Source organism: Psittacula echo (assembly GCF_963264785.1).
Source record: "Psittacula echo genome assembly, chromosome: 15".
In the NCBI taxonomy this organism is placed as follows: domain Eukaryota; kingdom Metazoa; phylum Chordata; class Aves; order Psittaciformes; family Psittacidae; genus Psittacula; species Psittacula echo.
Window position 1 is genome coordinate 7,964,942 of NC_137751.1, and position 14,344 is coordinate 7,979,285.

Genomic DNA, 14,344 nt, shown 5'->3' on the forward strand with positions numbered 1-14,344 from the left:
GGTGAAAGACCGCCCCAATTTGTGTTTTTAAAGTGTCACTCCTCCACACATTAAAAAAAAACCATATAGGACACTCTTCCCACAAGTAGGATTTAACGTCATCCACCGACTGTAAAGCTGCAGCTAAAAGCAATGCCCAGAGGGATATTGCTACTGTCAGCACCCACATCCAGAGACTTGGCATTAAAACAGAGGCCTCTTTGGAAGGCTCTGGTGAACAACAGCAATCATTTTCCTTTAGTTACCTATTCAAATACATAATATGCCAGGAATAATGACTAAAGAGAAATTGGTCACTATTGATACAGGAATATTTTCAAGATCTTATAAAGGAACATGTGAGACAGTGAAGAGGAAGCTACAAAGTGCACTGAATGGTCCTGGTTTTACCATGTCTCTGTTTTAGCAGCATTACACATTATAAAACATTTTTTTTTTTTTTTCTATACCTCCATTAAAGTTTCCTCAGGCAATTCAGGAGCTTCAAAAGTGATAAAGCCCTCTAAGCTGGGAGGCGAAGTACCATAAGGCATGTACTTCAGACTTGGAGCTGCCTCGGCTCCCGGAGGAGAAGAACCCATATAAATACCAGGAGGAGAGCCCATATATACACGGCCACTAGTAGAGCAGAGAGACCCTCCAGAACTGTTTGATCCAACTACAAGAAAAACAACACACACATTCAGTCTAATAGGTTGTTCCATCTCACAGCACTGGGGCTGCAGTTGATTGCAAATGACAAATCAATAGTCAGCACAGATTCACTCTTGGGAAGCTCTCCTGATTGTTCCTTACATCAGTCTGTGGAGAATGCAAAGGCTACACCACAATGAACAGTGACAATTCGTAATACAGAAGAATCTGGGAATGGCTGACAAGGGTTCCAGGGCAGAGTCCAACAGTACACACTGAAGATTGTGCTATAGTTCACAAAAGCACACTGCAGCACACTCCTGCTCATCCTGAGCAGATGACACCCTTTACCTTGAGACCTTTGATATCTGGCAACATAGTTGATGCATACCCAAATGCAGTCAGCTCACACTGTTTGTGTACCATTTCTGGTATAATGCACAGAAGCAGGCAAAAAAGCAGAATCAGAAATCCAACTTTTCCTTTCCACCTTTGTCACAGAGATCTATTACACTTCCTGTGGTGGAGTAAAGCTGTGTACTCAGGTTACACACTGCTGTGTTGTAAATCTATGCCTCTCACTATCTCTTTAGGAGGAAAAAAGGGCAGAATTCATCTGACATTAATCTCTACTTTACAGACTACTTTTATACTATGGCCTAGAGGATTTGCACCTGCTGTGCAAGGCAGTAATCAGGTTACTGGCCCAAGAACTGGGCAAGCCCAAATATTGTGTTTGAGAATAGTCCAGACTAGTGAGAGAAGTTTTACCTGAGGTGGTTCTTGTTCTGAGGACCATATGGGTGCAGGTAGGAGGTGTAGCACTGCTTGGAGGGGACCCAACAGTAAACATAACAGCCCGAGAACCTGCCCCGCTTCCCATGGAAGGAGGTGCCATTGCCATTCCATAGGCCCCTGCTGGAGCTGGAAAAGAGAATTTCAGCAAATTAGTCCCTATTAGATATAATCAGGTAATTAAATGCAGCAAACTGGAGCACTGCAGTACAACATGCTTGGATGTAGATCCAAGATCTGGACTAGTTAGAAGTTCTGACAGCCAATAAAACAAACTGAGTGGACAGCCTTGATGATACACAAAAAGAGACAAGATGCAGCCTACACATATCTTTTAATGTCTCTCTGCTCTAATCTCACCTAGGAAAGAGCAACAGAGGCTCTCTGAGAGCCTGCAGACACCACCAGTCCTGCAGCAAAAGATACAACAGAAAAATTTCAAACAAGACCATGACAGGTCTGCAGGCTGAAGACCAGCCCTGTCTGCAGAACTCCTTCCATCTGCTCAAAAACAAGGTGAGAACTTCTGGTGGCCACTTGTGGCAAGAGATAAGCTGGGGGAGGGAGGAGAAAAGAAGAAATGACCCAGATCTACATAAACTGTCTTTCATATGAAAACAGGGTGTAATTAGGAAATGAAACAGCCACAAAATGTGGTATTAAAAATAAAAACCAAACAAAAAAGATCCCAAACCCTTCTAGCCAGTAGAGGCAGTTAAGATATTTCTGTTTAGCACAGAAATAGCCATTTTCCTGTCTCTGTTATTTTTAAGCTATGCTAAAGAAATGGAACATATCCCCTCTTAAAGATTAGAAAAAAAAAACAAACCCTGCTGTACTGAGGCTAAAAATTGTCAGAGCCAATTACTGAAGTTGGACGCAGAACTGCATCTAGTTGGCACTCCATAAAAAACCTAGCACATAAAGAAAGCTTGGATGTATCCATCTGTTTTTTACCTGTATCCATTGGTCGCTCCGTATTGAGGCTGTCTGTGCTGCCTTGATATAACTGGCCACCAAGGGTAGTCTTTACCTGTTGATCTGAGAGCTTCCCAGTACTAACAGACCTAGACAGAAAAATGTTATGAACACACACCAAAAGTTCTTCAGTGAGATCCTCCTATCTAACCTGCAACTAAGGATGACTTTCAGATTCTTGGTATTATAGGGAATTCTTCAAAGTACAGAAAAGCTTGAAAACTCGCTGTTCATCATGGACTTACTGAAGCAGGGCTAACTATAAAAACAAAGATACCCTTTTCTCTTAAAAAAGATATACTGCAAATTTTATCATATAAATTTTCAAGCAAAAACTGAGCAGGCTCCAAAGAGGCAATGAAATTCCATATTCAGATAATCAAAATGAAAGAGAACTAGACAGCAACACAAAGCGCTTCAGGAAGTCCATGCTATATTTATACACAGTACAAAATGTTTCTGTTGTATACATCAAACCGCAGCATCTCCTCACAGCTCACTTTTGCATGCTATTCCCCTCCAGTTGCTGTGTGCAATGTACGTTCTTCTGCCAAGTTACCTACCCAGCTTTACAGGTTACAAATACTACAATACCTACCTGCCAAAGGTAGTTTTACTGTGCTGTTCTCCTGCCTGCTTTTCACCTCCTTGGGTTGAGTGGAAGTGTGTGAAATCCCTTGGGTCAGTGATGTCTTTAGGCTGCAGTGGGGGATCTACCAAGCCCTGGCGATTAGCCAGGGCCAGCAAGTTTGAGGACGCTTGAGTTTTAGGTATTTTGAAAGGAGCAGTTGCCTTTAAGAATCAAGACCAAGAACACACAAAAACTGAAGTTAGAACCCCCACAATATTACTGGGAATGATTTCAGGCAGTGTGTTACCACATTTTACTGACAGTGGCAAACTTAACAAACCTTAGTAGGAGAGCCAATGATCGTTGGTAATGGAGTTTTGAACAGCCAGTCTGAACTCCTAGGTGACGATCCCATATGTTTGGTAGGCGATGTTCCCAGGCTACCTGGCCTACTTGGCTGTGGAGAGTGACTGTATCCATACCCAGCATAGGATGGGCATACTGGGTCTGAATGCTGCTTTCTGAGCTTCTGCTTGTTCTGGTAAATATCTGTGAGAGTAGGTGCACTCTGCAACCTTGCTCCCATCAGAAGTGACTGCGGAGACTGAGATGGTGGTATTGGAGAACCTGTGGGGATGAAAAATAATGAAGTAATATTCCTCTTGCAGTGCTTGGAAAATACATCAACAGAGCCCAAAATGCCAGAGATATCAACATTAAACTGCAAGGCGATGGGACTGCAAATATTGTGAGTTGTTTTTGATCATTAACTCCCTAGATGGCAAGGAGAACGGATTTAGCCTGTCGGCTATTTGAATGTTTAAGCTGCCAAATCGGCAGGATTTCAAGGTGACAGCTGTAGTGGCAACTGCAGTACCTCCGGCAACCTCTATCAAGGCAAATAAAGTGGTTAGATTCAGCAGGAATGGCATAACCAATACTGAAATTTCAAGTGCAGCCATCAAGGCTCTAGGTTGAACAGAGGTTCTCAACTACTGGGATTGATTGTACAAACAAGTGTGTGAATGTGACATTACATGTTAGTGACTTGTTTTGTACGTACTGACTTCATTTGCAGACACAAAAGGCAGCTCACCTCATGGATCCTGCAAGAAAACTAAGTACTAAAAATAACCACGTTATTCAAATAGAACAGTTTGGGATCATTACTTTGGGCAGTCATCTACTTTTTACTCTGTCAGACTGAATGTTTTGAAAAAGCTTATGATGTACAAAGCAAGTCCACGATTTAGTAGGAGTGTAAAGTTTCCCCTAAAACAAATGGAAATGGAAGAGCTATAAGCAGTCATCTAAATAGAGGGGGCTTTGGGGAAATCTCCCTTATGAACACCTCACCCACCCAAAGGTGCCCTTCCCCCCTTTCAAAAAAAGGAACCTGAAATGTGATCACATTCCTTGTGGTATTTTTATGTCTCTGATGAGAAACTCTGCAATAGTACATAAGACTTTAGCTTAATGGCTGCAGTGTCCCAGGTAAAATGCCTGTCTCAGTAACCTCAAAGAACTGACACTGAAGTGACAATGTCATGTTAAAAACATAATAATTTCATGTTAAAAAAAAGGCAAAACTGAAAATGAACCATATTAACTATGTAAGATGTTTAAGAGCTGGCCAAGACAATCTTCTGAAATAGGCTCTGTTTCATAACTGTATGCTCAGAAAAGAAAAACAAAAATCATAAACTTCTTGCAGTTTGCTCAGTAAAGTGCCCAGCTGTTGAGACATCTTTCAACCTTCCTAAGCCTGTGCTTTTGGGTAGTTACATTTTGAATAAGAGCTACTTTATTTCATTCCACTCCATTAAACAGTATGTTTTAGAATAGACTTTCTGCTTGCCGCTCCAGCAAAGATCAAGTCTATTTCTCATTAACTTCCCAGCCAAGAATTTGCTTGTTTGAAATCCCTCTGCTTGTCTGTCTCATAGCATTGAAAGTCCTCACCTGTCACTTTAGAAACTAATCTTAAATCTCACTGCTTACTGTTCTAGTATCATTGCCACAACGGGGAAGGCTTCTGAATTAGAAGTTTGTCCATTGCTGTCACTGGCAGCAGAAGCAGCTCAATTAGTTCAGAAGCTACATTATGACAGACATCTTCACTCCTTAGAAAATCTCAGTACAGATGACCTCCCATTACCCACAAGCAAAAGGCAGCTTCCTGTAGCCATTTAAACACTGCAATTTGTGGTATTTTACAAACAGAAACACCACTGCATTCATATGAAATTAAGACAAAGTCAAGTAGGAAAAGAATGAAGGAAATACATGAAAAAATGAAACATTAAAAAACCCCATCACCTTACAGCCATAAAACCAGTGCTCTGATATGTCACAAGTCAGTTTGACACTGGCAAAAAGCACTAAACCAAAAGCCCTACAAAATTCTATCCAAAGAAAAGATGAAACAAACATACTAACATGTATTCTCTTCACATCATCCCCTTTTCTTTTTAAGAGAAGAGACTATTTAAAATCTGTGGCTTCACTTATGCCTTGTCTTTTGTTGAGACTGCCAATGGCACAGCAATTAGGAAGGCAATTTTTGAGACATGTTACAGATGAAACCACTCTCAGATATGAAATATGGCTACTCCAAGAAATGAAAGCTCATCCCCAGATGATTTTGGGAAGTGTTTAAAACAGGGGAAAACCCCATAATATAGTTTCAACACCACCTCTTAGAAAGTCAAATTGAAGAGCGTAACTAGTATTTTAGAAGAAGAAGAAGAAAATGCACCCAAAATGTACATAGAGCAGAATGTGTTGCTGAATTGCATATTCTTATGCCCAATCCTTCTGGCGTTACAGTGCAATTCCATCTTTAACAGTCTCAAAACAAGTCCTATTTCTCCCAGATCTTTTTTTTCCCCTTCTCCTGCTGGTATGCCATAATTTATGACTTGCAAGGCTTACTGAATGCTTAGCAACACTAACATCAGATCCCAGTCAATTTCCAAGGGAATGACGAAAATGTGTTGCATGCTGTACACTGGCAGTTCTCCCTCCCTTTTCTGAGGGCTGGCATAACAGATCTGGTCTATCAAAACCAGATTCTGAGAAGCATGTTACTCCCATTCATTATAATCCATCCACTTCCACCCCTGTTTCAAGACAGGCATTACCAGAGCTGCTTTTTTATCTCAGGAAAAAGAAATTTTAGTTACTCCTTTACTGTGTAGGGAGTTATGTGGAAAGGTGTCTTGATTCTGCCACAAGTGGGCTAAGTTTCTACAGAAAGTCAGTGCACTGCTTACCCAGTGTCTCCTATTAACCCATACTAAGGTAATGTTGGCTCTCCTCTCCCTTCACAAAAAGCTTTAGAAGCTCTATCAAAACAGTAGTGGTTATGCTGTCCAAAGTCACTCACCTGAGAAGTTTCTACTCCTTGATTCATGTCCTTGAAGCTGTCCGCAACAACAGTGTCCAAGCTGCTCAGGTATGGTTCCAACTATGCAAACAAAATAAAAATGTGAATTTACACTTTATACTTCACCTACAGATGAAGGTAAAGCAAAATAAAATTGAGTTAGTTTACTTCTGTGAGTCATTTAACAGAAATTACTCCTCAAATGTGACCTGGTTGGGTGGATTTTGGTTTAAGATAATTTCAAGCAAGAATTAGTGTTCTGAATTACTGTTCCAGATAAACCTTTACTTTACCTTCTCTGCTAAGAATTTATGGGCTTACCTAGTGGTGAAGGAGAATAGGGTCTAGACGATCCTGTGGATAACCTGCGCCCAACACCCTGTGCAGTGTCAGCTGGCACTGGAGAACAGGAGCCCATCTTCACGAAACCCATCGGGCTGGTATTTGAGCGTCTCACAACTCCAGCTCTAACAAGGTGAAAAGACTGGTTACACACACTACAGTAACCGTGGTTCCTTGAGATAAGCTTCAGAATCCCCTAAGAAGTATATCAGATAAAGAAAATACTGACATTTAAAGAGAAAGCTATGACGTTAAAGCTTATTAAGCTACTAACTTAAGCTAAGCTTCCCATACTGAAAACAAACAAGATTTAATTCCCTTTGTTCAACATTGACTTTTTAACTTTCAATGCCATAATAGTCTGTTAACTGGAGAAAATTAAACCGGATATCCCTTAGTACATGGATTCCTAATTTTCAAGTCATCAAATTTTGAGTTTTACAATCAAGTGAAATGTATTGCTGCAAATGCTCATTTTTACGTCAACAAAGATTATGACAGTTTTCATAGTGGGTCAGGTCCACAGGTCAGGTTAACTAAAACCAGATGATTTAAGAGAAAGGCACTTTCCCAAGTGTAGCAACTACTATAAAATCAGAGATCCTTAAAAAAATATGCAAGGAACTGCAAGTTTGTTTTTGTAAAGATTTCCAGAGTTCTAAGCAGTCTGTTTGACCTTCACCATTCAGATTCTGTAAACCACAAGGCAAAGAATAAGCCTGGGATACTAGAGCTTTGTAATAGACAAGCTGGTTAACTAGCATCCCAAAAAATGCCTGGATATTCTACAGAACAATGCATTCACCTCATCATTACATGTGTGAAAACAAAACATAACTTATTACTGACATTCTAGTTTATAATGTAATGCCATATAATACACAAAGAGGAATAAAAAGCAAGACTTCATCTTTTTACCCTCTTGGGCTGAGCGAAGAAACAAGCTCCTTTTGTTTTTATGAAAAATTTCAAGTGCCCATCCAACGATCTTGAGACTGTGAAGGACTGTGATTTGTTATCCTTAAAGTGTCTTTAGCGTGGTTTTGTGCAGAACAAAAAATGACATCAGCAAGAAAGCACGGACCTCTGAGAAGGTACAAACACAAACTAGAACCCAGAAAAACGAGTTTAAACCCCCCAAGACTCACCTTGGTGATCCGTGGGGGTTTGACACGGGGCTGGCAGTAGACGAGAGGTTCTGTTCTATGCGCTGGTAATTCCGCAGCTGAGTGGGAACCGGGATTGGTGCTGTTTCGCTGCGGGGGGATACCGAAGGCTGACAATGCCTGAAGATGGAAGGTGTGGAGACAAGAGGTGAATAAAGATGGACAGGTCCCTCTCAGAACTGTACCACTGATGAAGTTTCAAGAAAATCTAGGAAACAGGCAAATAAGCTGCTACTGCTGCTCCCTGTATGCAGTATGATCTCAGCTTGTCCTAATCTAGGTCTAATACTTCAGAGAAGATGAGGAACTGTTCATTACTACTTGCCTTTCTTATACTGGCCAGTATCAGATCAAGCTGAGAGTGCAGAAGTAGCTGAAGCACTTCGTCACTCATCCCAGAGATCCCTCTGACTTCCTGCCAATCTGCTTGTTCTGTTTACCAAGCTTCAAAATAGAGTTCTAGGAAAACCCGCCACACTAAGAACAGGAAGTTCAGCAGCAGGGCTGGAATGTGTACAAAAGCCACTAAAGCACAGAGATATCCCAAGAGACAACATGAACTTGCGAAAGGAAAACTTCTTATGTAACCAACCCCTGACAAAATGACCAAAACCACACACCTGAACATTAAACCACAGACTCAAACTGCAGATTAGCACTTCCCAAGTTCAACTCAAGTGTCAGTGACCTGGCTTACTCAGCATACTATCTGATAAGGGAATCAAACCACTGCGGTGTAATCAGTTACCAATACTTTCAAAGGAAGACAGAATTAATGGAAAGAATTTCAAATGAACGGGCTTTTTGGAACATAATCAGTCTAATATCTGGTCCTTTATTGCCCACCTCTTCAGAGAAAGATTAGAAATTCTTAGTGGAAATGTAAAAAAAGTTTTACGAGACTGCATGGCATTGAACAGGAATCTGAGTTTCTGACTCACTCTTATCCTCTTTGCTGCCTCTGAGAATGAAATGCTACTTGCTAATACACACAGAACTGCCTTAACAAAAAAACCCCCAAACTTTTGTCCTTTTATTCTCACCCAGTTTCTAGACACTACGGAGTAATTTGGAAGTTATCCATGAGCACACAATCAGTGGAAGGCCTAAAAGCTTTCACACAAGAGGAAGGTTTCACAAGTGGAAACCACACAAAGGCAGCCTGCTATGACTAACACAACACCCTGAGATAGCACAGGGAGGCTTCCTAGGCCTTTGGAAGAAGGGAAGCAACTGTTCTTTAAAATGTGGCAGTGACACTGAGGAGCCTATGAAGGCACTTCTACTTTTAAAATATTCAGCCTGGAAAACGCCTTCCCCTGCTCTCACACAGCCCTGTAGGTATATCCAAGCAAGCTCTGTGAGCTAACTGCAGGCAGCAATGCTGTGTCAGTATGGTGGAGAAGCATGGTACAGTATTTGGCCTTACCTCAGGGCTCACCAGCTCAGCCCCGAGGCTAAATTCTGGTTCAGCATCCTCAGTCTGATGTGGTTTGTTACTAGTTAGAGAAAACACAATACAGACGTGTGCAGTGCTGCACGCAAATCTTCTTTCTCTGAGATCCAGAGAACAAAATTAGCAATTAATCACCTCTACCTATTCTGCCCATTCTGGCTGGAGTCTGAGAAGTGTTACAGCTTCTTCTACTTGACTTAAAGCATCATAACTATGGGTGCAATTTGCTCCCATAGTCTGAGGAGCCAACCACTGTTTCACAGGGCACAACCTTTTGTAAAAGACAGAACAAAAACTTACAACCCCCTTCCTCCCTTCCCCCCAAAAAAACCTCAAACAATAACCAAACCACACAACAAAAGAACATTTCTCAGGAAATAAAAAACCAATAGCAGTGCCTTGCAGACTATCAGACATGCTGCTTCCTTCACACCATGCTCCAAGCAGCCAGTTAGTTACTGAAGTTACTCAACCAATAACTAAATCAAACTACTACAGTACAGACACTGAAAGTGTGACCAGTAGGCACCTGTTTCTGATCACATGACTGTTTAGCTCTTAACTTAGTAATGTACAGACAACGTGACTGACATGTTTTCATAAAATCTGTAACTCTAAGAACTGTGACGCCTGACACAATTTAAAATAGGAAATGACAATGTATTTCTAATATGTTGTACACAGCCAATCCAGAGCAAATGGATCTTTACAGACAAACCACCCCCATTATCTGCCCTTAAACATAAAAGGTAAGACTAAAAGCTGTATTGATAGCCCATGTCAGCAGATTTCACAAACTGTGCAAAGATCAGCACAAAGTAGCAAACTTTTCTTGTGACAAGCATTTCTAAACAAATAATGCTGACTCGCGGCCCTGTAGTATTAGCATAAGCCAAAAATACACCCAACATAATAGCTTTATTCCCTATTTAGCCACTCATCCTCTTTCTATTTGTACTGAAAACATTATGAAATTCATTACTTGGTCAAATGACAAATCTAATCCTTCTGTTTAGATATTACATGAGCAGTTAAAACAGCATGATTGAGCTTCACATTTTTCATTATAACACAGGAAAGATTTCAGGCACCACTGATGAATATCAGTTCTACTTCAAACTAGCAGAACTGCCGTCTACAACCATGTGGATGAAAGAGGACTTACTAACAGTCCTGCTGATGGAAAAGGTGTAATACATGTTTAGCTCTTTCATGTGGCTTCTTTAGTATCTTGCAAGACATAAACACAATATTTACAGTACTTGCTTGCACAGAAGCCGCACCCAGTTACCAGACACAAGACAACCCAGCCACGAGACACAAATCCATGGCAATCTGGGTTTAGCAAGTTCCTCTCCTCTCACAGCTACTTCTTAAAATGTACACTGCGTTCAACATCTTGGCCCACTAAATGGACTGTGCTGTGCTTCGTAACACCAAAAAGGACAAGTCAGTTATGTCTCTGAAGTCTCTGCTTTCAACCAGTTCAAAATTTAACCAGAAAAAAGAATGCTCTCTTTCCTTAAGGAGATCTTTTGGGATGCATCAGAACCACAAGTTAGCTATGCCACCGTCAGCTGCTAGAATGCATTTAAGTGTAGAGAGCCTGGAAAAAAACAGGTCTAGTTTCTATTTCAGTTCAGTTTCGAGTAGCCACCCACAATTAAAAAACACACCCATATAGTAGAAAAGGACCTCTTCAGAAGACAAGAAATCCTCAAGCTACATCACACACCTGTTAGCTGTACCAGAAGCAGTACTTCGAGAAGAGGCTGAGGATGGTTTCTGTACAGTTCCTGAGCTTCCAGAAATAGTTAATGGTGACTGCCTGTGAAGACAAAACCCACTGTCAATAGACAGGTATTCACATCAGAGAAACTACTTTGCAGCAAAGCTTTCTGAATTCAGGCTGTTTACATACTCACATTAAGTTTAACTTGGCATATTAATCTTTAAGATAAAGTCCACATAACTATGCAAAACCCATGACTGCCAAAACCCCAGCAACCCCTTCTACAGCTGCAGTATCAATTTTAGAACATGAGACTTCTTTTGGATAAAGCTCAGCACACCTACCCTCCACACATCAAGAACTCGCTCGAAGCCCGCCTGCCAGCTGCTCCCAATGGCATATCATCTACAGTGAGCAGAAGAACACATTGAAAGCCCACGTCACGAAGTAGAATCTTAAATAAAATTAAATCTCCAATATTCCTGTTGTAGGAATAACCACTTCTGGCAAACTTCTGTGAACACAGAGAAGTTTTCCATAAACTGTGACCACCAACAAAAAAGTGTAACTGAGGAAGACAGAAGATTCAGAGATCAAGGCACTAATTTAGTCAAATATTTACCACAAGTTAGTGGCATTATACAGAAATCAGCTGAGAGGCTTCTTAGGGACACTTCAGGTTTGGACAACGTTGTAAAACGGCAATGTGCTACATCCAAGTCTTTCTACTGTATAAGCCCAGTTTGACATATCACCTTTCATGGTAAACATTTTTTTATGATTTTACCTGCATTTGTTTATTATCTACAACTCCACAGCATGGACTATAAATGTTCAGTTTAGCCTGGAGGTAACAAACTGCCTGCCTCCACTAAGAGGATCCTTGTTTACAACTGACTCTTGTTCTACTGCCAGATCCCAATATTTTCCATGACTTTCAATCCCCTTGGCATCTTTGACATATCTGGCTACTCAGCTGAAGGTGAAAATGTCCCAGATGGACATGGAGGTGTACCAAACATTTGCCCTTCCAGCATTAATCAAACTAGAAATTAGTTCCAATGTGATAGGACACACATTTAGAAAAGACAAAGAATAACAGAACATAAAGGTATGTTACAAGTGAGAACTGTTTTAATATATAAAATAAGGAGGGTTCTTACATGAGTGGTCTGAAGAGATATTGTGTGGGACAAGAACAAAGTCATCTGTGTCACAAGATGAGTTCTTACTACTGGTACTGGCAGAGTCTTTAGAGACCTGGAGATAGTTCGGAGGACCCAATGGAGGGGAAGACAAATTTTCTTCTTGAATATGCTGCATGTCTGGCAGAGACTGGAAGGGGGGATGGAAAAGAAGAAAGTTAAAAAATACACTGTAAATCCAATGATTCAGAATTTAGAGTTGCTCTTTGGAATATGAAGCTTCTAAAGTAAGAGTCATCACTAGCTTTGACAAAAAAAAACCCACACAAAAACCCCAAACAACGTTAAGAAAAAAAAAGGCCCAAGATTTACATATTTAGAAACAGAAACTGCGTTTGAATTTGAAAATTTCAAATACTAGATACCCCTGTAGTGTCAATTTAGACAGTTCTATATTAAATAGGTTGTGAATTTAAACAATTCAGGTTTATTCCATTATTCCTGATGATACAGATGCACCTCCTCCAAATACCACATAAAATTGAAGTTACTAGTTTGTAACAGTGTAAGGGGCCTTAGCCAAAAAGGCCAACTCAAAAGTTACCTGTACCATTAATTATGTTGCAAACCACATTAGCAAATCTAAAGATTTGCTACCCTAGCACTTCATACGTGTATTTTTTTTCTTTAACAAAAAAGAACACCACAAACCCCACAAAATACAACACAGTGCAAAAAAAGAACAAAAATGTCATGGAATTCTAGCAGAAGAGGGGTATTACTTGCTCTGTGCTCTTAAACATGCTCTTACACTGTTCAAGAATTGAAAGATCTAACATTCAGTAGCCCTGGGCTAAACATTACAGAAAATACATTCTAGAGATTGTTCTGTAAAGCAGAGAACTTACTGGAGGAGAAGCAAAACGGCATGAAGGAGAGCTACCACAGGAACTGCCCGAGACTGAGCCTGCGTATGTGGGTACAGGTACAGGACAAGCTACAAGAGGAAACCCCAGAGGAAAGAAAAAAAGGGGGACAGAGATTTTGAAAAGCTGAATTTCAAACAAAGTCATTTCCTCTGTTTTTCATTCATACACTTTTACACAGCTTACAAGCACAGCACTTAAACATACAAGGGTATTTTTTAAATATCCTTAAAGACACCAAGGGTATTTTAAGTTCAGTTGAAATGTCAAAGGAACTAGTAAGTAAGTATCACATTTCAGTTTGGCATAATACAAAAAAGGATTCAACACTTGGGCTTTCAATAGAGCACAACAACAGTTAAGAATCAGGAAAATCCCTCATAAACACTTAGCATGGTATTTGGCACATCTTTCTCCCTTCCAGCCCCCATCATTCATCATTTACACAAGTAAGTGGAAAACCAAAACTACTTACATTTTTTGACAGTTGAAATCTGATCCAGGAAAGGGTGGTTGAAAAATGCTTCTGTAGAACAAGAAACAACCACCATTGTGAGTAAATGTACAAATGACACAGAATTTACAGACTACACTGAAGATGGTGATAAATGGTTGCCTTCCCAGAATCAATATTTCAGAGCCAGAGGGTGACGAGCTTATAAAAGATTAAAGCCTTTTATGTTATATGTTGCTATAGTATTTGGAAAGGAAACAAAAATCAATTTAAGAACTTCAAGCAATGGCCAGCAAAGCAAATCAGACTGAATTACTGGAGAACATCTTATGACTGCACTTAAGGATACACAAGGAGCCTTCCTATACTCCTCATGAAGTTGTTTCCCATGTTCAAATATGGTACTCATTCTGAGTTAATCTGCTGTTCAAAATAGGCATTTCTCACATTAAACACAAAGTATTTTCACTTCTGCCTCTCCCAAGGGCTGATGCTTATTTTTGAACCTATTAATGCTGCTCCATAGGTGGCTGAGTATCACAACAGAGCAGCAGCCACTCTCCTTCCCAAGCCCCACAGCAGAACATGACTTGTGCAGCTGGTTCAGAGCACAAAGCAGAATTAAACAATTCTCTATATTCTCTACTATTATACAATTTCTCTAACAATCTCCTCAGTGAACTTGTGACTGCTACAATAGAAACATTTTGCTTTTGTTGTAAATGAATATGCTGAGGTGCATTTAATTGACTTGGAAC

The 14,344-nt window shown here is 40.3% G+C and overlaps 1 protein-coding gene across 1 annotated transcript in view; it reads right to left on the bottom strand.

Annotated features, from left to right (window-relative positions):
• ULK2 (unc-51 like autophagy activating kinase 2) overlaps window positions 1–14,344 on the bottom strand; it is a gene marked incomplete at its 5' end in the record, with an annotated part of 38,292 nt that overhangs the window by 3,790 nt on the left and 20,158 nt on the right. Inside the window, 12 exons of the mRNA XM_080629965.1 lie at window positions 450–658; window positions 1,405–1,557; window positions 2,386–2,495; window positions 3,005–3,198; window positions 3,318–3,604; window positions 6,366–6,446; window positions 6,687–6,832; window positions 7,856–7,993; window positions 11,406–11,466; window positions 12,225–12,396; window positions 13,115–13,203; window positions 13,608–13,658. Of these exons, the coding sequence (XP_080486091.1) occupies window positions 450–658; window positions 1,405–1,557; window positions 2,386–2,495; window positions 3,005–3,198; window positions 3,318–3,604; window positions 6,366–6,446; window positions 6,687–6,832; window positions 7,856–7,993; window positions 11,406–11,466; window positions 12,225–12,396; window positions 13,115–13,203; window positions 13,608–13,658 (1,691 nt within the window). The remainder of the gene's footprint in view (window positions 1–449; window positions 659–1,404; window positions 1,558–2,385; window positions 2,496–3,004; window positions 3,199–3,317; window positions 3,605–6,365; window positions 6,447–6,686; window positions 6,833–7,855; window positions 7,994–11,405; window positions 11,467–12,224; window positions 12,397–13,114; window positions 13,204–13,607; window positions 13,659–14,344) is intronic.